Here is a 25,317-nt window from a genome sequence, read left to right on the forward strand (position 1 = left end):
ATAGTCCAGCTCCTCCACTGAGCAAGAAGGCAATGAGGAGTGGAAACATAAGACATTTTATTGAGTCCCAGTCAGTCGGTGTCTACCAGCACTACTTGGAGTGAGAGCTGCGATCCCCATCCACCCCTGCCCAGCCCATTGCAACAAAGACGTGGTTACTGTTGTTGTAAGATATTAAGTGTTCAAGGCAGTTTGCAAGGGGGCAATAAATGCAGACATTAAAATGGGAAGCATAGAAACAACAAGCATGAACCTTGTAGAAAGTTACCAGAGCCAACTGATATACCAGTATTGAATTGAGTCAGAGCTGTTAACTGATTTCAAAGAGGCAGTGGCTCTGGAGCGGGGTGTTGTGGTCAAGCTTTTAATCCCAGCACTTGGGAGGCAGAGCAGGTGTACATTCAAGGTCCAGCATGGTCTACAAATAGATTTCCAGGACTGCCACGGCTGTTACACAGGGAAGCCCTGTCTCAACAAACAACAAATAGTAGTGGCTGATCCAGGAGTAGCTGCATACATTTATTTTGTATTCCAGGACTAGGGAGGCTAAGGCAGGAGGATTTTGAGTTGAAGGCCACATAGTGGAGGATAGATAAACAGACAGACAGACAGACAGCAGAGGCTGAGAGTGTACCCCTAGTGGCAAAACTCTAATTAGCCTGCCTGTGGTGGTTTGAATAGGAATGGCCTCCATAGGCTCATGGAGAGTGGCACTATTAGGAATTGTGGCATTGTTATTAGGAGTTGTGGCATTGTGAGGGTAGGTATGGAGTTGTTGGAGGAAGTGTGTCATCAGGAGCTGGGCTATGAAATCTCGGATGTTCAAGACTGGCCAGGGTATCTCAATCTCTTTCTGCCGCCTGAAGACCCAGATGTGGAACTCCCAGCTGCCTCTCCAGCGCCCAGTCTGTCTGCATGCCTCCATGCTTTCCACCACAAGGATAATTAACTACATCTGAACTGTAAGCCTGCCCCAGTTAAATTTTTTTTTTTATAAGAGTTGTCGTGGTCGGGTTGGAGAGATGGCTCAGTGGTTAAGAGCATTGCCTGCTCTTCCAAAGGTCCTGAGATCAATTCCCAGCAACCACATGGTGGCTCACAACCATCTGTAATGAGGTCTGGTGCCCTCTTCTGACCTTCAGGCATACACGTAGAAAGAATATTGTATACATAATAAATAAATAAATAAATAAATAAATAAATAAATAAATAAATAAATAAATATTTTTTAAAAAGTTGTTGTGGTCATGGTGTCTCTTCACAGCAACAGAATCCTAACTAAGATGGGGTCAAAGCCCCAAGTTTGACGCTTAGAACCCAGGGGTGGGGAAAGCAGAAGACTCAGTCCAGTTTGTAGGGAATTGAGGGAAAACTGAGTCACGAAGAAAAAGAAGAATGAAGGTATAGAGCAATGATCCCAGAAATTAGACTAAGTCATTTTAACTCTTGTCGCTATATTAGAATCACTAGAGGTACTTTTGACAGTGTGAATCTCTCAGTCCCACCCTTGATCATCCTGTCTTAAATTGTACAGAAGGAAGAGAAGGGTCCTGCAATGACCCTGAGGTTGAGAAAAAACTGTGAAGCATAATTAAGGGCTGAGGATGTGGTTTAGCTGGTAAAGCACTTGCTACGCAAGCCTAAGATCTGAATTAGAATTCTAGATGCTGCCGTGTTTCCATAGAATCCCAGCACTAGTGCTAGAGACAGAGACAAGAAGATCTCTGGGTCTTTCTGGCCAGCCAGCCTGGCTGAATCAATGATCTGCAGGTTTAGTGAGAGAGTTTAGATAATACAGAGAACAATCTACAGTAGCCATACTTTTCCTTTGAATGAATGAATTTATTACGTATATAAGGAAGCTAAAGTAAAAGAATAGCAAATAGCAGATAGATGGGTGGGTGGGTGGGTGAGTGGATGGATGGATCAATAGCCAAACATCATCAAATCAGGTGCTCGAAACTGACTGGGGAAGCCCCGTTGAGACACTCAGCTGGAATTCCCCATAGAGTCCTAGGCAGAGTATCCCTTGGGTGAGGCTTCCAAGTAAAAGAGCAGATAAAACAGGCTGAGATTACATCATCAAATTGGGCTCTCACTCCAGCATAAGCCGAGTGGAGGGGTTGAGACATGAGCTGGTATTTCTAACTGAGCTTTCTGTCCATGGATGAGCTTCCCAGGACTAAAAACCCTGGCTTCTTTGCCCCACTACAGATACGTTTGTATCACGGGATAAACAATAGTAACTTCTGTTGGAAACTGTTGGCCTTCTAGCAGTTCTCAAGGATACAATGTTGTTACTCTTGGGCTGTTTTACCGTTCTCTTTCCTCCCTGTCACACAGTTAGGGGGACAGATAAGGGGGACACTTGACATAAGCATAAATATTCTTGGATCTGAGGAGACAGGACAGCTCTGTTTCGAGAACAGCTTCTCAATGTATCAAACAGTATGTGATCTCTTTGCCTCAAGATGAGGGGAAAAGCTGCACGTTAGAGGCAGAGGTGGCAGAACTCCGTTAGTTCAAGGCCAACCTGGTCTACACAGTGAGTTCCCAGCCAACCAGGGATATCACAGTGAAACCCTGTCTATACTACTACCACCACGCCAGTGATTGAGGCCTTCACACACATGTGTATACATATGTGAAATGTACACACACACACACACACAAACAGATCAAGCCAGGTAGTAGCAAGTATAGGGCTGGGAAGTTTGTATTGCCGTGAAAGAGTCAGAGAAAAGAGCTCGTAGAGGGTAGTGCAACAGATTTGCAGAGAAAAGGAATTATCAAAAAAAAAAAAAAAGGAGTTTAGACAAGTGAGAAACATAATAGACATAGACTGCAAAATGGGCAGACTTCTCCAGAGCTGCTGAATGTACCCGGCAGTTTCCAGAAAGAAACTCCTGCACGCAAGTGCAACACCATGAAGGGTTAAACTTCATGCAATGAGTTATCTTTAGGGGAGGTTAGAGGGAGCTTTCTCTTGACTTCTTTCATACAGTGAGAATTAATCTTAGCTAGACAAGTAGAGTTTTTAAAAATTCAAAACCAGCCGGGCCATGGTGGCGCACACCCTCAATCCCAGCACTTGGAAGGCAGAGGCAGGTGCATCTCTGTGACTTCAAGGTCAGCCAGGTCTACAAGAGCTAGCTCCAGGACAGGGTCCAAAGCTACAGAGAAACCCTGTCACAAAGCAAAACAAAACAATTCGAAACCAACCAAGGCTGAGCATGGTGGCACACACTTTTAAATCCAGCAAGTTGGGCAGCAGAAGAAGGTGGATATCTGTGAGTTCCCTCAGTCACACAACCCCCCAGGAATACAGTTATTAGGGGGTTGGAGAGATGGCTCAGCGATTAAGAGTATCTGTTGCTCTTCCAGAGAGAATTGTACTTCCAGAGAATTGTACTCAGGTACAATTGTACCTTTGTACCCACATGGCAGCTCACAACTGTAACCCCAGTCCAGAGGAGCCAACACCTCACATCGACATACATGCAGGCCAAACACCAATGTACATAAAACAAAAATAAATAAATCACTTAAAATGTAATTATTGTGCCATATCTAGACTTTAAAGTACCTGGGTTTACTACATCAGGAAAATTAGTACAGTGGATTCTATGCAATTAAGAAAAGCCCAAAACCTATTTTGTAGTTACCTTAGAATCAAAAAAAAATATTGCGAATGAAACAATGAACAATAAACATATCCCAGCAGTTAATCCTGGGATACTCTGAAACTGTGCCATTTCTAATCTTGGGAACTATGTCGCCCTAAGCCATCAGACTGGAATTGATGACTAGGTTGTACACGCCGGGATCGCGCTCACAGTTGTGGCAGCAATCAATGAATCAGTAGTAGAAGACTTTCAAAGCGCAGATGGTGTTCATGGCAGCCATGAGAATGGCCTTGGACTGCTGAACACAAGCAACAGATGCCCAGACAGCTGCTTAGGATCTGCCATCCTTCCCCCAGGCTCCCAGACAGTGAATAAGGCACGGGACTAGGCAGGCCTGCTCCTGCGAGACACAGAAAGTCTCAGACAGTGGCCTCTAACAGAGCATGGAAGACCCCCACGATGGCCTTGCCCAAAAGTAGCCACATTCTACTCTAGGAAGCTTGGTGAGACTTCAAATCTTCCCTTCTATAGTGATATATTATTTGTATTTTATTTAATAAATCTTGCCTGAAGACCAGAGGCAAAGCTAAAGCCACTAGCGGTCAGGTAATGGTGACACATACCTTTAATCCCAGGATTTGGGAGACAGAGTCAGATGGTCTCCATGAGCCACCACCACCTGGATTTATTTCTACATTGATCTTTTGTAGACCGGAGTGGCCTTGAATTCACAGAGATCCTCCTGCCTCTGGTCTTCAAGCAAGTTTTATTTATTAAAATACAGATAATATATCCTTATTCCCTTCCCTTCCCAGCAGTCAGGTGGACAGCTTGGCCTTCCAGTGTTCCCTCTTCAGGGTCCTTCCTCCCCTTGGAGATGCTTTCCTTTCAAATCCCTTGCACATCTAATCCCACCTGATGTCTGTTGCCTAGAGGATTTTTAAATAACAGTGTTTAAATGTCTGAGTTTCAAAGGATCCCCTAGACAGGACTCGAAGAAGGAAAACAGGCATAATTAAGGATGTGCTCAAATCTTAGCTACAAGGGCAATCACAATCTAAGTGTCCTACTCTGGGGAGGTGGGGACGGATTCTTGTTTTGGGGAGGCTAGAGTGATGTCTCAGCAGTTAAGAGCATTTGCTATCGTTGTAGAGAACTGAGTTCCCAGTACCCCCCACGGTATGTTCACACGTGGCACATAGACACATATACGCGCAGACAAAACACTTATACACATAAAATAAATTACTTAAATAAATAAAACAAAATTTACTGTTTAGGGGCTATAGAGATGGCTCAGAGGTAAAAATGGTAGTGTGTTCTTTCTTTTTCTTCCTTTTGGGACAGGGTCTCATTGTGTAGCTCTGGCTGTCCCAAACTCTGTCTAACCTGTCTCTGCCCCCTCAGTGCTGGGATTAAAGACCTGTGCAAGATAACTAGAAAACGATGACCTTTCAAGAATGATACGAGTGCCGTGGTGGCGCACGCCTTTAATCCCAGCACTTGGGAGGCAGAGGCAGGCGGATCTCTGTGAGTTCGAGGCCAGCCTGGTCTACAAGAGCTAGTTCCAGGACAGGCTCCAAAGCTACAGAAAAACCCTGTCTCAAAAAAAAAAAAAAGAGTTCAGCCCTCAACAACCAATTCAGTAGGCTTACAAGTTCCTATAACTCCTATAACTCTAGCTTCAGGGGATCCAATGCCCTTTCTGGGCTCTTCAGGTACCTGCACACATATGAATGAATACCACCCCCCCCCCGACATACATATAATTTTAAATGATACAAGTCTTGGGCCAGGTGTGGGGGAGCATGCTTTTAATTCCCAGGGCTTGGGAGGCAGAGATAGGTGGCTCTCTGTGAGTTTGAAGCTGGCCTGGTCTACATAAGGACTTCTAGGACAGTAGAGAGACCTTGTCTCCAAAACACAAATATCTCTATTTATATATTTTTAAAAATAAATAAAATTTTGTTTTGGTTTGCCTGTAGTTTTAAATATATATACATACATATATATATGTATATATGTATATATATAAAACACATTGTTATTTTCAGTAATAGATTTTTTAAATTTTTTATTGATATTTATTGAGCTCTATATTTTTCTCTGCTCCCCTCCCTGCCTCTCCCTTCCCCTCTTCAATCCTCCCCCAAGGTCCCCATGCTCCCAATTTACTCAGAAGATCTTGTCTTTTTATACTTTCTACTTCCCATGTAGATTAGATCTATGTAAGTCTCTCTTAGCGTCCACATTGTTGTCTAAGTTCTCTGGGATTGTGGTTTTGTAGGCTGGCTTTCTTTGCTTTATGTTTAAAAATCACCTATGAGTGAGTACATATAATAATTGTCTTTTTGTGTCTGGGTTACCTCACTCAAAATAATGTTTTCTAGTTCCATCCATTTTCCCTCAAAATTCAAGCTGTCGTTATTTCTTCTGCTGTGTAGTACTCCACTGTGTAAATGTACTACATTTTCCTTATCCATTCTTCGATCGGGGGGCATTTAGGTTGTTTCCAGGTTCTAACAATGATGAACAATGATGCTATGAACATAGTTGAGCACATGTCCTTGTGGCACAATTGAGCACCCTTTGGATATATACCAAAAGTGGTATTACTGGGTCTTAAGGAAGGTTGGTTCCTAATTGTAACATGAATGGGGGCCTGCTTGTTGTGGTGTTGTGGTTTCTTCCCACTTGGTACCCCACAACTGTTTAGCCTTAAAGAAAATCACATGTAGGTCTCCATAAATTATAAGCTGATTGGCCCATTAGCTCTAGCCTCTCACTGGCTAACTCTCACATCTTGATTAACCCAGTTTTCTGATCTATGTTAGCCATGTGGCTCAGTACCTTTTTTCAGTGGGGCAGATCACATCCTGCTGCTTCAGTGGTCTGGACAGGAGTGGGAGGAATCAACTTCCTCCTTCCCAGAATTCTCCTGTTCTCATTGTATCATTTCTACTTCCTGTCTGGTTTCCCCGCCTATACTTCCTGCCTAGCCAATCAGTGTTTATTTAAAACATGATTGACAGAATACAGACAATTCTCCCACACCACCTAATTTTCTGAGAAATCGCCACACTGACATCCGAAGGGATTGTACCAGCTTGCATTCCCACCAGCAATGCAGAAGTGTTCCCTGTTCCCCACAACCTCTCTAGCATAAGTTGTCATCAGTGTTTTTGATCTTGGCCATTCTTACAAAGTTGTTTCGATTTGCATTTCTCTGATGACTAAGGATGTTGAACATTTCCTTGTCTTTCAGCCATTTTAGATTCCTCTGTTGAGAGTTCTCTGTCTAGGTCTGTACTCCATTTTTTTTTATTGGATTATGTGATCTTTTGTGTTCAATTTCTTGAGTTCTTTGTATATTTTAGAGATCAGACCTCTGTCTGATGTGGGGTTAGTGAAGATCTTTTCCCATTCTGTAGGCTGTCGTTTTGTCTTGTTGTCCATGTCCTTTGCTTTACAGAAGCTTTTCAGTTTCAGGAGGTTCCATCTATTGATTGTTTCTCTCAGTTTCTGTGCTGCTGGGGTTCTATTTAGGAAGTGGTTCCCTGTGCCAATGCGTTCAAGTGTACTTCCCACTTTCTCTTCTATAAGGTCCAGTGTGGTTGGCTTTATGTTGAGGTCTTTGATCCATTTGGACTTGAGTTTTGTGCATGGCGATAGATATGGGTCTATTTTCATTCTTCTACATGTTGATATCCAGTTTTGCCCACACCACTTGTTAAATATGCTTTCTTTTTCCATTTGATATTTTTTGCTTCTTTATCAAAGGTCAGGTGTTCGAAGATGTGTGAATTGATATCTGGGTCTTCTATTCAGTTCCATTGGTCCTCCTGTCTGTTCTTATGCCAATACCAGGCTGTTTTTAGTACTGTAGCTCTGTAGTAGAGTTTGAAGTCAGGGATGGTGATGCCTCCAGAAGTTCTTTTATTGCAAAGGATTGTTTTGGCTATCCTGGGTTTTTTGCTTTTCCAAATGAATTTGAGTACCATTCTTTCAAGGTCTTTGAAGAATTTTGCTGGGATTTTGATGGGCATTGCGTTAAATCTGTAGATCGCTTTCGGTAGGATTGCCATTTTTACTGTATCAATTCTGCCTACCCAAGAGCATGGGAGATCTTTCCACTTTCTGCTGTCTTCTTCAATTTCTTTCTTCAAAGATTTAAAGTTCTTGTCATACAAGTCTCCCCCTTGTTTGGGTAGAGTTACTCTGAGATATTTTATGCTATTTGTGGCTATTGTGAAGAGTGTTGATTCTCTGATTTCTTCTCCAGCCCTTTTATCATCTGTGTACATGAGGGATACTGATATTTTTGAGTTAATCTTGTATCCTGTTACATTGCTGAAAGTGTTTATGAGTTGCAGAAGTTCTTTGGTAGAAATTTTGGGATCACTTATGTAAACTATCATATCATCAGCAAACAGAGAGAGTTTGACTTCTTCTTTTCCAATTTATATCCCCTTGATCTCCCTTTGGTGTCTTATTGCTCTAGCTAGGACCTCAAGACTATATTGAATAGATATGGAGGGAGTGGACAACCTTGTCTTGTTCCTGATTTCAGTGGAATCGTTGGGAGTTTCTCTCCATTTAGTTTGATATTGGCTGTTGGCTTGCTGTATATTGTCTTAATTATGTTTAGGTATGTTCTTTGTATCCATGCTCTCTCCAAGACCTTTATCACGAAAGGATGTTATATTTTGTCAAACGCTTTTTCAACTTCAAAGAAACAGTCTGATTACATATGATGTTCACAGGCTTTTTTGGACGTCACTTTTCTGCCTTCCAATTTTCCATACTGCTGTACTCCCTAAAGGCATGGCTTGTGTCATCCCAGACTGTCCCCTTGTTGTCATGGCTTGTGTCATCTCAGACGTCTCTCTCTACACAGCTTAATGGCTGTAGGCTTGCCTCAGGGAACCTCTCTGACATGGGAAGCTCTCTCTCCCACTCCCAGGCTTGACTGAGATCCTGATCTTCAGGGCACAGACTCTGTCTTCCTGAAGGGTTGAATGTGGCAGCCTGAAAAGATGCGCTCTTCATGGGATGAAACTTGGCTTTGGAGAAATAGATGTAGGAAGAAAACAGTAAGACACACTCTCCATTTCTCCTCAGTTCCAGTCAGTTCCCTGAGGGCGATTTTTCTGTCATTCCAGTGTCTCCTACGAGGAGCAGAGAGGAATCCCTGAGTATGTTAATTCTTGAGTGGGTGTGTGTTGTTGACGTGTGAGTTGGCCATGTCAAGAACCACTGTTTCAGCCCCATGGCAGTGTCAAGAGCCAATGTTTCAGTCCTATAGGAGTTTCAAAGCTTATAGGAATGGGAAAGCCTTGCTTAGACCTGAGTATGGATGCTGACAATGTGTGCAGAAAAATGCTTTCTCCCCATGATGCACAACTTCTCCCTGGGATGACCAGCTTTCTTCCAGACATGCACAGCTTTCTCCCTGGGATGCACAACTTTCTCTGGGATGCACAGCATTTTCTCTGGGATGCCCAGCTTTCTCCCTGGTATGCACAGCTTGAGATGTACAGCTTTGTCCCTGGGATGCACAGCTGTCTTCTCCTTGCGATATTTACTACTTGAAGACTGCTCCCCTACAGAGATAGCTCTCCCTGAGATTAGGTGAACCTGCCTCCTTTTTTTTTTTTTCAGTTGTATATACTAAACACATTGTGCTTCCAGGGCTGCTGTGGCTTCTCCATCAGAGGGCCCAGACCATGTGACCCTGCCCTTTCTGTGTCCATGTGTTTGTCATTCTCCTGCTGCTTCAGTTAGGTCAGTTCCCGGAACCGTGTAGAATGTGGCATTCCTACCCACGTCAGGGCCTTCAGGCATCATTTTTTTCTCCTCTCATCCTGTCCTTTGTTCCTCAGTGTCACTACTCGGGAGTTGCAAAATCAGCACCATTAAAAGCAATCAATCAAGGCAGATGTGGACGAGTACTGTGGAGACCTCCTTAAGAAGGTAGAAACTTGCTACTCAGTTGCATGAAATAAGGCAAGCACTTTAGGATTGCAGATTCATCTAAGTTCCTTCCTTCTTTCCTTTCCTTTCCTTTCCTTTCTTCCTCTTTCCCTTCTCCTCTCTGTTTCTTTCCCTCCCTTTTTCCTTCCTTTTTTTTTTTTTGATACAGAATTTTGCTATTTTGCTCAGATAGCCTCAAACTTGAGATTCTTTTGCCTCAGCTTCCTGGATTACAGATGGCCACCACTAAAAACCAGCTTGTCTCAGCTTTTACCTGAGCTCAGACACTTTTTTTTCCTCTTTGTTTTGTTTTTCCAGACAGGGTTTCTGTGTAGCTCTGGCTGTCCTGGAACTCACTTGTAGGACAGACTGACCTCGAGCTCATAGAGATCCACCTGCCTCTGCCTCCTGGAGTGCTGGAATTAAAGGCACATGTCACCACTGCCCAGTTAGCAAACCCTTCTTGAGTGGCCTTGGCCCGTGGTAAATTGTGACAAAGGCTGCGAAGGTCACATTCTTCTTGGGGTGGTCCCTGCAACTACTGAGTGGTGGATCATTTCCACCCAGTTTGCCTGTTCTCTAACGATCATTGCTACAGGCCTGCCCCCTGCTTTGACTTCTTGCCTTGAGGTCTGGGTACAGGTTGCTGACTTCTCTGCTCAACCCAGTTTCCTTTTTCTTTCATAGATATTCATCTATACATGCTTATTATAGATATTTATTTATAAATGCTTATCATAGATATTTATCTATACATGCTTATCATAGATATTCATCTATACATGCTTATCTTCTTCACTCTCTTGTGGCTTGCTTCCCAGAGAGCCAGCTGGCACAGGTGATATTAAAAATGGTCCCACAAAACAGGGAGGAAGGTAGATTTGGGGGACTGATTATTTACCTTCTGTCTGATAGCCACAAATACCCCATTCTTTTTATTTCACTTGGGACAAGGTGACATTATATAGACTTGGCTAATATGGAACTAATTATGTGGACCAAGCCAGCCTCAAACTCACAGAGATCTGCTTGCCTTTGCCACCCAAGGGCTGGGACTAAAGGTGTGCATCACACCACCCAGCCAAGAACCAAATTCGTAATAGTAGGTGGAACATCAACATTTCTGACAAAAGATGATAGTCCCTGGTTGGCCAAAAGAGGTGGCTCAGCTGTTGAGTAATTGCTTCTCTTCAAGAGGCTAGAGTTTGGCTACTAATACTCACATGGCAACTTATAACCATTTATAACTCTAATTCCAGAGAACCTCTACCCTTTTCTGGCCTCCTTGGGTACCAAGCACAAAAGGGACACACTCATACATGCAGACCATTCATGAGACGATAGTTGCATTTCTGAAGTGTTTGCTGCTGGTGAGTTGAGACAGTGTCCTAGGGAGAGGAAGGCTCTGCTGTGTTGTTTTCAGGTTTTTAAGATGTAAACGGTGCCAAGTATTGTGCAGAGGCCGAGGCAGAAGGATGGCAGGCTCAAGGTCATCTTGGAAACCATAGTTAGGTTCTTGTTTCAAAATAAAACTAATGAAAATCAAATTGAGGGAGGTAAGAGAAAAGAGAGAGATGGGATCATGGCGTCATTGCTATTGTCCATGACTACATATTCTTCAACATGGATGTTGGTGGAACATGTGGTCACTGGACCATGTGATAGTCCCATATCCATCTGTTGGAGAATTTGCTCAGAACTGGTGCAACCTGAGTGCATTAGGGTGTCTTAAGTAAGTGAATTAGATGCTGTTTCCATCAAACTTTTGAAGTAAATCAAGGGATGATCATGAAAGATGGGATGAGTAACTGTGTGAAAGTTAGGGAAGTACATCCAGCTGTCCATCCATAGTGTGAAAGGAGAAACACAGAGTCAAACTGTGTAGAGTGATGTAGGTGGATCTTCTATCTATCTGTTGCTTTCATTGGTTAATTAATAAAGAAAACTGCTTGGCCTAATAGGGCAGAAATTAGATAGGTGGAGTAGACAGAACAGAATGCTGGGAGAAGAAGGTAGTGAGGCAGATGATATAGCTCTCCTCTCCAAGATGGACGCAGGTTAAGATCCTTCCCGGTAAGCCACCACCTCGTGGTGCTATACTCATTAATAGAAATGGGTTAATCAAGATGTGAGAGTTAGCCCGTAAGAGGCTAGAGCTAATGGGCCAAGCAATGTTTAAAAGAATACAATTTGTGTGTTGTTATTTTGGGTGTAAAGCTAGCTGGGTGGCAGGACTCAGCCCGTAGCCCTTTCTACAGTAGAAACTAATGGACAGTGATGAGTGATCAGGAGCCTGGAAAGAGAAAATTAGAATATTAGAGACAAGAAGTTAGATGTAAGGAGATGAGAATGGGCACAAGTTAAAACCCTGTATCAAAAAACAAAAAATAAAACAAACAAACCAAAAAAGAATCAGTATCTCCTAAGATTTCATTGACCATGAGCAGCAGGAGGCAAGAGATTGATGGGCACAGGAAGGAATGCATATGGAACTCAAGGGATGCACACAGGGGCGGGGGGGGGGGCTTGAGCCCTGGTAGATTTTTTTTTTTTTGCTTTTGCTTTGTTTTGTGAAATAGGGTCTCATGTAGCTTAGACTGGTCTCAAATTTACTATGTAGTTGAGGGTGACCTGAAACTCCTGATCCACCTGCCAAGTGCTAAGATTGCAGGCGTATGCCACCATGCCAGCTTAATTATAACATGTATGGTGATGATATAGAAATAAAATTACCAGGATTTAGACCTCCCAAAAATAAGGATTTGGGACATCATACCAGGTGAGCAGCTGATGTCAACAGGGGAACGGGGGCTCTGGATGGCAGAATTCAGGAGATAGTAAACTAGGAATGTCCACGAAAGTCACTGAAGTCACAGAGTCTGTAAATCATCTTGACTGACCATCCTCCTCTATGTTTCTTCTAAAAAAAAAAGAGGCTTACCACATCCCTGGAAGAGCAGCTCCCCAAATGCTTTCAGGAGATGGAGCCACGTGGCTCACAGGGCAAACTGTACTATAACAGATACACAAATGTCAAATGTGTGAATTAAATCCTTTTAATCCCAGCACTTGGGGGGCAGAGGCGGGTAGATCTCTGTGAGTTTGTGGTTAGCCTGGTCTACATGGTGAGTTCACAGTGAGACTATACAGGGCTACCCTGTCTCACTAATAAATAACTAGGCAAATAAGTAAATGGAAGACCCATTTCCTCACAGCTACTGGATAAATATATGGTGGTAAGCATCCATAATCTCAGAAGGTTGAGATAGGAGGTGCGTGAGTTCAAGACCAGCCTCAGTTTAAACAGTGTGACTCTGACTCAAAATGAACCAAGCACCAGCAAAGGTTGACCCCAGCTGTAAGACATGGTAAACCGACAGCGCCCAGCAGTAAGGGTCTTCTGAGTCAACTTCAAGTTGTCATCTCCTTTCAAGGCTTAGCCATTCCCACCAGAGTTGAACTCCTGAAAGACAGAATCTTTGTCTGGAGTTCATCAACTTCACCCTCCGGCTCTTGTCTTTTACATGTTACTTACACACACACACACACACACGCACACACACACACACACACACACACACACACACACACTGCCCTCATTCTCCTAAGCTTTATATTCCTCTCTTCATTTGGGGTCTGTTTCTGGGAAAATCCAGCAGGGCTGGCCGTGGATTTAGAGCCCACTTCCTGAACTTGTCATTCACTCCCCCACCCTTGGGACTAACCCCAGCTATCCAGAGATTCTGTTTTCTCACGTGCAAAGTTAAAGCTAGCCATTCCTTTCATACCCGCACCGCATGGCACTCTGAGGATGGATAGACCGTGTGTGGAAATGCCCTGCTTCTTAAAGTCACAATTAAATTTCTCGAATTTCTATTAAAAGGCCTGAAGTGTTAAAGTATTTCCCAGATCACTAAACAATCCTCAACAGTTTTCAAAGCCTTTTCAAAGTTGGTATGGTGTATGTGCTTTTTCTGTGCTTTGCTTATTCCCAGGGAGTGATTTACACACTTGACAATCAGATACAGACCTAAATAAAGAACTCTAGCGTCCTACAGTAACCTGTCATGGGAATTTGGTCTGTCTCTTTTCATTTCTAGGAGAACAATGACTAAGATAGAGGTAACATGAAACATCGAGACTTCTCTTTGGAAAAAGCACAGTGGCCAGAGTGTTAGAAGAAAATACTCAAAACCTCTGCAGCCATGAACCCATTTATTTCCCCTTGCTCGTTTGTGATAAGATGCAATTTTATAGCTGTAGATAAATATTACAGTTAATAAGTATACATAAAATGTTTTGTTTTGTATAAGACAGGACCTAACTCTGTAGCTCAGGCTGGCTACAGTAGGCAATCCTCCTGCACCAGCCTCCCGAACGGTGGGATTATAGGTATAAGCCACCAAGCCTGGCATAGGTTTCTTCTAAATATACTTAGCTTGTATTCTCCAGATTCATACCTATATATAAAATGTTCTGAACAAAGAGAGTTGGTGTTCCTGTCAGTAACTGTATCAGAAGAAAACTTAGCAGTTGTCTTCCCATCAAGATGAACAATTTCCTATAGTATGTTATCATTCGCATCGCTGGAGACTCTAATTTGCAGCAGGTTTTCTTTCCTTCAGCATTGATTGATTGATTGATTTTTGTGTCGCTGGAGATTGGACTGAAGACTTCATGACTTCATGCATGCTTCCTAAGCACACTAGCATTGAGTTATATCCCAGAACTTTTTTTTTTCTTTCACCCTAGGCAGCATTTAGCTAGCCTGGAGCTGTCTCTCTAGACCAGATTGCCCTTGAACTCATAGAGCTCTGTCTTCTTCTCCAGAGTTCTGGAATTAAGGGAGTAGGCCATCACACCTAACCCTCTTTCTAAGGTATGTTTTTAAAATGCACATATAAGTATTGAAAATACACAGTTTCATACAAAGAACTGTACCGGGCTGAAATCATTTTCAACTTTTTTTACGCTTCTTTCAGTGTTCCCCACCCCCCCTTTTTTTTTTAATTTGGTTGGAGGCATGAGTTTCAAAGCAAATGTATAAGGTCTAGAATGTTCAGCCAAGTGACCGGGGGCTAAAACTTTTGACTATTAATTTAGATGTCAGGAAAATACAAAGCTGATTGTAGATGACAAGGTAAGGGTAATCCAGATGGTTTTAGTTATTATTATTGTTATTATTTTGGTTTCTCTCTGTCTCAAGTTTTGGAGCCTGTCCTGGAACTCCGTCTGTAGACCAGGCAGCCTTGATTTACAGAGATTCTCCTGCCTCTACCTCCTGAGTGCGCCACCACAGCCCCGCTCCAGTGGTTTCACACAAGTTTAAGAAATGTGGCCTAAAGTAAAACAGCTAATTCCCATTATGCAAATGATTTGACCATTGACAGGAACTAAGATAACACCAACAATACAAACAGGACTATAGACCTACTAGGTTAGGAATGTTTCATCATAGTTTCATATGAATAATTAGGTTTTTATACAGTAAGACCTTTTTTAACCTAGGGTGGCCTTGAATTCCCAACTGCTGTTGAAGCTACTCAACAAGTGTAGGGATTATGGTCAGTGCTGCCAGGTCGGGCTGATAAAACTTTCTGTTGTTTGCGCTCTGAGGGAACTCGGATAACTGAAAACAACTTCAAGACGTCTTTATCCCAGTGTCTGCTCAAAGAAGTTCTCAGAACAGTACACAATTATGAAAGCTGAAGCAACAAAAGACGGATATATTGAGATGAAAGTTCACACTCTCAGGCTGAATTTTCCTGTTCTAGTGTCCCACTGGGTTGTCTTCGGATACTGGTCTATCTTAAATTTTATCTTAATGATGCGAGGGGAGAAGCGAACCGTTTGGTTTAGCCTTGACAGGCGGAGTTCCCGTCCTGTTTACAGGTGTCCATCCGGATTCCTTCAGGGCTAAGGGAAGCCAATGTCACGTGAGGGTCCCTGAAAAAGTCTCAGCAACCCTCTGCCTTTGCTCCTCCTGCCCAGGGTTTAAGCTCACCTGTGCCTCCCAGAAAATCAACCGGTTTGCAAGGAAGCTCCCAGCCGGGAAGGAGGAGGCCCGGCTCGGGCCAGGCGCGCGACCGCGCGCAGGCACTGCTGGGGGACGCGGAGGGGCGGGGCTCCGCCGCGCGGGCCCGCCGCGCGCCGCCGCCACCGCCGCGTCAGCAGCGTGCTGCACGTGCCCGTGTTTACGTCCCTCGTGGAGCCGCCGACGTCACAGCCGAATGGCAACATTGTGGCGATGCTGAGACGCAGAGTTTAGGAGTCGGCTCTCTGGTTCCGGCTGGCTCGGCGCGGTCGGCGGGAGGCAGAGCGGCGGCGGGGCGATCGGCCCGGGCGAGCGCGGACGCGCGCCTCGGCGCATCACATCACGCAGCTCCCGCGGCCTCACGCAGGCCGGCCCGGCGGCCCTGGGCCCCGCACTGCCGCAGCGAGCGGCTTGTAAACAGATCCGGCCGCACGTGACTATGTGAACTACCTGCTCCGGGCCGCGTATTGTTTCTTCGGAGAGTCGCGCCACAAAGGAGGCGGTGAGAGAGCGGCCGGAGCGCTAAGATGGCTGAAGGCGCCCGGCAAGGGTGAGCTGGGGGCGCGGCCACCGCGGAGACTCGGCCGGGCGGCCCCCCTCGGCCGGTCACTGGAGCTACCATGTCGTTCGCGCTGGAGGAGACGCTCGAGTCCGACTGGGTGGCGGTGCGGCCCCATGTATTCGACGAGCGCGAGAAACACAAGTTCGTGTTCATTGTGGCCTGGAACGAGATCGAAGGCAAGTTTGCCATAACCTGCCACAACCGGACGGCCCAGAGGCAGAGGAGCGGTTCCCGGGAACAGGCGGGGACTCCTGCGCCAGATGGGAGTCGCGGGCCCGGTAGCCCGGCGACCCGGGGCCGACCCGAGGCCGCTGCCTCTGCCACGGCGCTCCGGAGTCCCGGGCCGCGGAAGAGCCCGGCCTGGGCCGAGGGTGGCTCTCCGCGCAGCGCGCGCAGCCCGAGGGGGAATCCTGTCCGGGGTCCGGCCGGCAAAGGACCGGAGAGTCCCCTCCGTAGTCCCGCGCGGGCCAAAGCCAGTCCGCTTCGCAGAGGCGTGGAATCCCGGGATGCGGCCGCCGCTGCCACGCCAGCCCCGCCGGCGCCCCCGGTGTCGTCGGTGCGGGTGATGAGTGCCTGCGGGGCGGTCTCCGAGGAGATCGAGGTGCTGGAAATGGTGAGGGAGGATGAGGCGCCACCGCCGCACCCCGACGCGGAGCGGCCGCCGTCCGCCGCGGAGCTGGAGTCACCGGCTGAAGAGTGCAGCTGGGCCGGGCTCTTCTCCTTCCAGGATCTGCGGGCTGTGCACCAGCAGCTGTGCTCGGTGAACTCACAGCTGGAGCCGTGTCTGCCGGTGTTCCCCGAAGAGCCGTCCGGCATGTGGACGGTGCTGTTCGGGGGCGCCCCCGAGATGACCGAGCAGGAGATCGACGCTCTGTGTTACCAGCTCCAGGTCTACCTGGGCCACGGCCTGGACACGTGCGGCTGGAAGATCCTGTCCCAGGTGCTCTTTACCGAGACCGACGACCCCGAGGAGTATTACGAAAGCCTCAGCGAGCTGCGGCAGAAGGGCTACGAAGAGGTGCTTCAGCGGGCGAGGAAGCGCATCCAGGAGGTGAGAGTCTAGTGCGAGCGGCCGCCCGCCCTGGGATTGGTGTCTCACTGTCAAGGGCTGGAGCCTTGGTTTGGGCTGTGCGCCAGTGTGTGAAGGCAGAACAGGAGGGGTTTCTGAGCCGGTTCTCTTCTTTAATTATCTCAGCGAAGCATGTTTAGGAAGTCTTTAGGCTTTCTCGATCCCGTTTTTATTTCTTTTCCTCCTAAAAGTTTACTAAATATAGGTAGAGAGATAAAAGCGTTTACGAAAATAGATATTCTGTAAAACTTGAACTAAACGACAATAACTTGCCCACACTTCAACTCTTCTTCAAATACTCAAAATAGTTGTCTTAAAGGAACAAACTTGATCTACGTTTTGTTTCCCTTGTGTGCTCTGGCAACACAGGCAGGTATGAAATTTTACCTTTCAGTAAAGTGTACCACTGCTGAAAGTGTACCACTGAGCTTCACCCCAGCCCTAAATTCATTTTTAAGTGTTGACTTGTCCAAATGAGAAAGAACCAAATGACAATTGATAACAAATTTTTAGACTATCAAGTCTTTACAGATGGCTCAAGTTTCACTCCTGTTTTATGGAGGAGGAAGGTCATGGGCAGGAATGCTCATGTTTTTTGTATGTAGTGTGAAAACTTTTCCATACTCCTTAAATAACAGGAAACAGTGCCAGGACGACCATAGATAGGGAGCTCTGCAGTGTGTTTACAAAGTCAGGCCTCCTTACCGGCTTCTTTTGAAACTTACTGAAAAGAGTAATTTAAGAACTTCTTCCAATGGATGGTATATGTAGTTAGCATTTTACTATTTCAGTATTACTATATATCAAAGCAATTTACTATTTTAATGTTATTTTATATCATAGTTGGATTTGGGATGGAAAAAAACTGCTTTTCATGATGTCGTTTGTGTGTATTATACATGTATTATACACACACATTTCATGGTGTCATTTGTCTGTGTGTATTATACATGTATTTTACACACACACACACACACACACACACACACACACACACACACAAAACGCACGCCGCGCGCGCACCTCTGCTGTTAAGTCAGGAAGCTGGGACATCCTGGGTTTCTTCATAGAATATTAGGTGTTTCTGTTTGCTAGACTTGAGTATTTAGGAAACACTTATTTCTCCTGTATACCACACACAGGTATACTTTCAAACTTCCTTTTTCAAGAGTTCACTACTAGGCCCAAGCCTTCAACCCCAGCACTTGGGATTCACGCTGGGAGGCCGGGGCAGTTGGATCTTTGTGAGTTTGAGGCCAGCCTGGTTTAAATAGTGAGTTCCAGGACAACCAGAACCACTTAGTGACACCTTGTCTTGGAAGGAAAAAAAAGATTCTTCAGGTTTTTCTCTCCTTCCCTTTGGTTTACTGTACGGTAAACGTCACCCACAGTGATCTGATCCTCGAGTTCAAGGGATCTGTTTTCATTTCCCCTTCGTTATCTCCCTTCCTGGAGACTTCTACCTTGATATGTTTTAGACAGAGGTAACTAATGTGATGATATTCTTTCTAGTGTTTAAATTAACGTATATTTCATCCCCACTTTCACCCCAGCAGCGTTTCTCTGCAGCTTTGGAGCCTGTCGTGGAACTAGCTCTTATAGACCAGGCTGGCCTCGAACTCACAGAGATGCACCTGCCTCTGCCTCCCGAGTGCTGGGATCAAAGGTGTGCGCCAACACCACCCGGCCCTATGTTTCTTTTACATAGGGATTCTGAAATTTTTTATTAGTTGTGTGTGTGTGTGTGTGTGTATGCTAGTTTCTCAGAAAATGACAAATAGCTACTGTTTATCAAACTAGAAGCTTTTTAATCCCTTAATTTAGAGATGTCTGATTTCAACTTTAAATGATACTAAAAAAGTAGATATCTTTGTTTTCAAAATTCTAGTGGGTCAAAAATGAACTTTTAGCTTTTTAGAATTCAATTATGAGGGCCAATTTTTCATAAAAGAACACATTTTCCAATACTGGTAGATTAAGTGTAGAGACTAGTTAGTGATGTCTGCAATGGATGTGATGGAAGTGTATTAAGATTTCTAGCTGGGTGGAGGTGGCGCACACCTTTAATCCCAACACTTGGGAGGCAGAGGCTAGTAGATCTCTGTGAGTTCAAGGCCAGCCTGGTCTACAGAGCAAGTTCCAGGACAGGCTCCAAAGCTATCCAGAGAAACCCTGTCTTGAAAAAAACCAGGAAAAAAAATTTCGAAGTGACTTACTTAGGTTGTTAATGTGTTCTCCCGCAGCTTAGATTCTTTTCTGTATTAGTAGTTTGCTTTTGGGGAGAGGAGTATGTGGAGTGGTTTGCAGTGTGCTAAGCAAGTGCTCTACCAAAGAGCTGTAATATGTCATCCCTTGATATAACGTTTGGTTGGTGGAACAGGACTCTAGTCCAGGCTGGCCTTGAATGGCGCACGGAATCTCACATCAGCCTCTCTAGCATGCACCAACTACTTTTTTTTTTTAAATTGTTCTATAGCAGTTGTATGTCGCTTCTATTCTGTTGAGTTTATTTTTATTCTACTTAATTTAGTGTCATCTTCCCATATCTCAATCGACATAGCTTGTGGAACTGAACTTTTTTTTTCTTTCGAGACAGGGTTTCTCTTTAGCTTTGGAGCATCCCCTGGAACTTGCTTTGTAGGCAAGGCTGTCCTTGAACTCAGAGATCACCTGCCTCTGCCTTCCTTCTGAGTACTGAGATTAAAGGTTCATCCACCACTGCGTGGCCGAACAAACTCTTTTATGTTGGCTATGTCTGGTAAATCACATGTTTAACAGATAATACATAAAAAATGTAGTTCTTCATATTTTTTTCTTCAATTTTCTTGAGTCTGTTACCTATTCCCATAGCATGACTTTCCTAGCTGTAAACTCCATACTTGTTTTTGTTCAGATGATCAGGGATCGCTTAAGGGAGGTTCTGTCTCCAGGATATTCAAATACAGGGTCTTGTACGCTTGCGAATTTTCTCCTACTGAGCCAGTCTCCAGTTCTCTCCTTTAAAAAAACAAGTGGAAAAACAACTTCTTAAGGAAAGCCACTGACCTTGACTCTGTTGAATTTCCTGCTTTTCCAACCACTTGTTCAGAACACTCAATATTAGTAGATAAGACATGCCATTTTAATGTAAAGTTGTAGATAAATGCAAGTTTTTTTTTGGTGGTATTTTTTGTTGTTGTTGTTTGTTTTTCGAGACAGGGTTTCTCTGTAGCTTTGGAGCCTGTCCTGGAACTAGCTCTTGTAGACCAGGCTGGCTTCGAACTCACAGAGATCCACCTGCCTCTGCCCCACTAGTGCTGGGATTAAAGGCTTGCGCCACCACTACCTGGCTAAATACAAGTTTTATAAGTTGACAAATGTATATTCTTCAGGGAAGATTCTTTAAAATAGACAAAAATTCTCTTAAAATTGTTAGTTTTTAGATTTTAGATGGTCTCCATATGTAGCCCAGACTGTCCTCAGATTTATGATCCTCCTCTCTTAGCCTCCTGACTGAAATAATGTGGTTGTCTCAACTCCTGGCTTGTTAAACTTTTAAATACCAAAAAGGAATAGGGGCTGAAAGTATGGTTTATGGAGTGCTTGTCTGACATGAAGTTCTGGTTTCAATCCCCTGCCCTGGAACTTTGGTACCCACACCTGTACTCTGAGTTCTTTGGAGGTGGGGGCAGGATGATCAGAAGTTCAAGGCATCCACTGTGTGGCAAGTTGAAGCCAAATGAATACATGAGACCCTGTCTCAAAAACATAAACATGAACAACATTTAGAACAAAAACCACTACTGCAAATTATTTGCTCTGCTATGTAAGGTTGTGGCACTTGAATTGGAGTTTAATATTTGCAGTACCCTTAAGGTTTAATATGGGTTACAAGGCCTGTAGTCTGAGCCACTCAGGAGGGCAAGGTGGCAGAGTCACAAGTTTAAGACCTGCCTGGGTAAATTTGAATGAATTCCTATCAAAAAATAAAGAACTGGGGAGATAGATAGGCCACTTCTTTATTATATGTGAGGCCTCGGTTCAGTCCCTAGTACTCCAAATGAAAGAAGATTGGTATGGGGAGCTGCAGAAGCCCTCCCATGTGTGTTTTCTACTGCAGGTTTTTGTTCAGATTCACACCTGTAGATTATAGTTCATGAGGGTTTACAATTTATACAATAACACAGTATTTTTAGATGACATACACATTCTAAAATTATATACTAAGGCCTCATTCTAAATAAAATGCAGTGTTATTTGTAGTTTTGTTGGACTTTTTATATGAGTTTATTATAGTATCTATTATTTATACAGCAGGCAATTTTTATATGAATACAAGTGCTTCAAGGCCTCTTTGAACAGTGTAGCGGTAGATCTTAGTTGTTGGTCAAAGCTAAGGTTTGTATTACTGTGTGTGCTAATACGTAGCTTAAAGCTTAACTTTGACCTAGATTTTCAAGAACTGGTTTCTTGTATGATGATAACTATTTTTCAAATGATTGATTTTGGTGTTTCAGCTCATAAACTTCAATTATGACAGACTTACTTAAGATCTGAAAATCTGCTTACTTTGGAAATTATTGTTTACATAGATATGCTGAATTCTAACTTTCAAGTTAAATTCATAGAGAGCAGAAAGTGCTTTCAAAGAGGCCACTGAGCATCTCACTAGGGTTTGGAGTCAGAACAGTCTGAATTTTGATTATGACTCATTACTTCTCATGGCATGCTTAGCTATTTAGTCTCTTAAATGAGAGGACTGTATGAAATCACAGCTACCTGGCATTTACAAAGATAGATAGCTTCTAATAAGTATGGTGTAAGTATCAAGGTGGAGCCCAGCTTGAATGCTAGACAGTACTCTACCATTGAGTTACATCCTCAGTCCAAATGGAAGTTTACTTTTTTTTTTTTTCCAGACAGGGCTTCTCTGTAGCTTTGGAGCCTGTCCTAGAACGAGCTCTTGTAGACTGGGCTGGTCTCAAACACATGAAGATATGCCTGCCTCTGCCTCCTCAGTGTTGGAATTAAAGGTGTGCGCCACCAGCGCCAGGCTCAAGCCAAAGAAGAGGCTTAAAATGGTCTTGGGTTCTTGGGTTTGACAGAATTAAACGGTTACGGAGTGACAAAATTCAGATGCAGACCCAGTCCTGTCTTACCAACCTTTTGCTTTTTTCTTGCCATAATGTGCTATTTGTTTGGTTTCTTTTTCTTGTTTCCTTTTTTTTTTTTTCTTGACAAAAATAAAATAATTAGAAAACAGTCTCAAGTAGCCCAGGCTGTTTCTGCCTCTATTTTCCCTATGCCTACTACCACACTTGGTTCTTTGGAATTTCTTGATCTAAATCACTGGTTCTCATCCTTCCTAAGGGTCACCCAACATGTTGAGAACCATTGATCTAAATGCTTTGAAGCCATTTGAAAGCATTCAAAATTTCATAGCGCCCAGTCAAATTATTTTACACATCAAATCTGGGTTTGATTCCTTCTTGCTAACGCAGGGCCAACATGTACAAATTCCTTAGTTATGTGATGATGTGTGTTTGAAAGGGAGAATAGTTATAATGGTTATAGTTGCCCTTTTTTTTTGGACAAGGTTTTTCTGTGTAATAGCTCTAGCTATCTTGGAACTAACTCCTGTAGACCAGCCTGTCCTGGAAAATTAGCTCTTGTAGACCAGGCTGGGCTGGAATTCAGAGATGTGCCTGCCTCTGCCTCCTGAATGCTGGGATTAAAGGCATGTGCCACCACTGCCCTTACCTTCATTTCTAAAGCCTTCACCTATAATTTTATTGGTGTTACTGTTCTCCGTTATTATTCACTTGGCCTTTTGCTGACTATAAGTACTGCTACCAACAAAAAACAAAAAGTGGGCCATCTGTTTGAATATCTGTGTGCTTGTTTTCTTGTAATGAAAAATTTCTTGTGGCTCTTTACTCTGTAAAAGGCTATCTGTGGTTCCTCTGAATCTGCCTGGTTCTCTGCTACTGATAGGAGGATTGACTTCCAAGATTAAGATGAAGGCGTTGAAGACTTAGTTTTTACTGTATTGCCATGAAGGATGCTTGGCATAAACAACTTAAAAGGAGGAAAGCTATTGGCACAGTTCATGGTTAACTGTTAATCTGAACAGCCTTTCAAAGCAGAGAGGGAGTGATGGAGCTCGGTTGCCCCTCTCTGATGACTATGACCTGCTTCCTTTGGATAGCCTTCACCTTCTCATAGCCCATTCAACTATGAACATATCAGTAGATTAATCCTTTGTGCTCAGGTGTCTGACAAAGCCTTCAACACACCACATGAGCTTTTAAGTGGCAGGTCATACGCACACAAGAGACCATAAGTAGTTCTTGGTGATTTTTGCTTCTCTAGCATTTTGTTACATACAGTATCTAACTTCTGGAACTAGTATGGGGCCAGACATGTTGAGGTACCAGGACTCTGATGTGTGCTGGAGCAAACCACCTGTCAAAAGCATGAGTGGATGGAAGGATTGGCTTTCTCTTACGTATGAGGTTGCTGTGTATCATGGTGGTGAAGCCATGGCAGCATGGAACAGGTGGTAGCTCTGTTCCCCTGCAGCTGGTAAGCAGAAGCGTCTAGGTCTCAGCCCGTGGAGTAGAACCACCCGCATTTAGGGTAGGTCTTTGTACCTCAGTTCACCTAATCTAGAAGCACCCTCACAGAAGTGCCAGAGGTTTGTTTTTGTGGTGGTTCTAAGTGCTGACAAATTTTACAGTCAGGATTAACCATCACATAACTTATTTTTTCTGGGAAACCTTGATTTTTGTACATATACTGTAATCATCTAGTCCTGGCTGTCCTGAAACTCCTTATGTAGACCAGGTTGGCCTCAGACTCACAGATTCTCCTTGCCTCTGCCTCCAGAAGCTGAGATTAAAGGCATTCTCCACCATGCCTGCCTGGCTTTTTTTTTTTAAATGTGTAATTAACTTTTATAAATAAATATAAAAGCATTCACCTTTCTGAAGCAACTGCAGGGGAGTAATGTTACTTTTATAGTCAGTCATGGTACTGTAATTGCAGTCATACCTGTAATTGCAGAGTTTGGGAGGCTAAGGCATGAAGGAGGTATGGATTTTAGGCCAGACTTGGCTACAAAATGAGACTCTGCCTCAAATAAAACTCTAACCCCCACCCCCGTATGTGTGTGCGTGTCTCAATATAAAGCTATAGGAGGAATATGGTTTTTTTGAGACAGGTTTCACTGTAGTGCTAGCTGGCTTGTAACTATGTAACCTAGGCTGGCCTCATCTCCTGCTTCTGCCTCCTGAGGGTTCGGATTAAAGGCTCACACCACCATGCCTGACTTAATATATTCAACCTTTGCCTTTGGTTGTTCTGGCCAGGAGTAACCACATCTGGTTTAGATATGGGGATATTTCTCTTTAAAAATTTTCACAAATACATACTATTTGGAAGAAAAAAATACCTTTGTAACAAGCATTTCCTATACTACTTATTAGCCTGCAAAGGAGAAGTCGGGAGTGTGGCATAGTCTATACTGCTACTTTTCCTCTTCTTTCTCCTTCATAGCTGCACTTGAGCTTATTTCCTTTACTAGTGTTCTTGGTAGATCTGGAAGTGGGGAGACAGGTGGCCACTTCTTGCTTTAATTTTACTTAGAAGTCTTCCATATCTTTATATTAAGTATATTTTGGTACTAGGAAACTAAATAAATAGATAATACCAAGTAGGGCTAATGAAGGCTTGAAAGAGAAAATATATGAATTAAATTTCTAAAGGCAATATTGAACCTTGAAAGTTTCAGGGGAATAATATTCATTATTCTGTTAAGGAAATTGTGTCTATAGTAACGCTGCTTTTTTTTTTTTAAACAATTTGTTTCACTTGGTTTCCTGGAATTCCTCAGTTGCTCTCCATCTTACTTTATGACACAGGGTTTCTTACTGTTCAGCTATGACTAGCCCTTGAGTTCAGGAATCTGTTGTCGTTGTCTCCCCAGCATTGGGATTATAAATGCATGCCATCATGTCCACCGTTTTTGTCTGGGCTTCTCTATGGATGCCAGGGAGCTGGACTCAGGTCCTTT

The 25,317-nt window shown here is 43.8% G+C and overlaps 1 protein-coding gene across 1 annotated transcript in view; it reads left to right on the plus strand.

The window, feature by feature from the left end:
- The first annotated feature begins 15,786 nt into the window (after positions 1 to 15,786).
- Jmy (junction mediating and regulatory protein, p53 cofactor) overlaps positions 15,787 to 25,317 on the plus strand; it is a 65,224-nt gene continuing 55,693 nt past the window's right edge. Inside the window, exon 1 of the mRNA XM_057789647.1 lies at positions 15,787 to 17,246. Coding sequence (XP_057645630.1) covers positions 16,254 to 17,246 — 993 coding nt within the window. The 5' untranslated portion in view covers positions 15,787 to 16,253. The remainder of the gene's footprint in view (positions 17,247 to 25,317) is intronic.

This window comes from Chionomys nivalis, chromosome 15, assembly GCF_950005125.1.
Source record: "Chionomys nivalis chromosome 15, mChiNiv1.1, whole genome shotgun sequence".
NCBI classification, from domain to species: Eukaryota; Metazoa; Chordata; class Mammalia; order Rodentia; family Cricetidae; genus Chionomys; species Chionomys nivalis.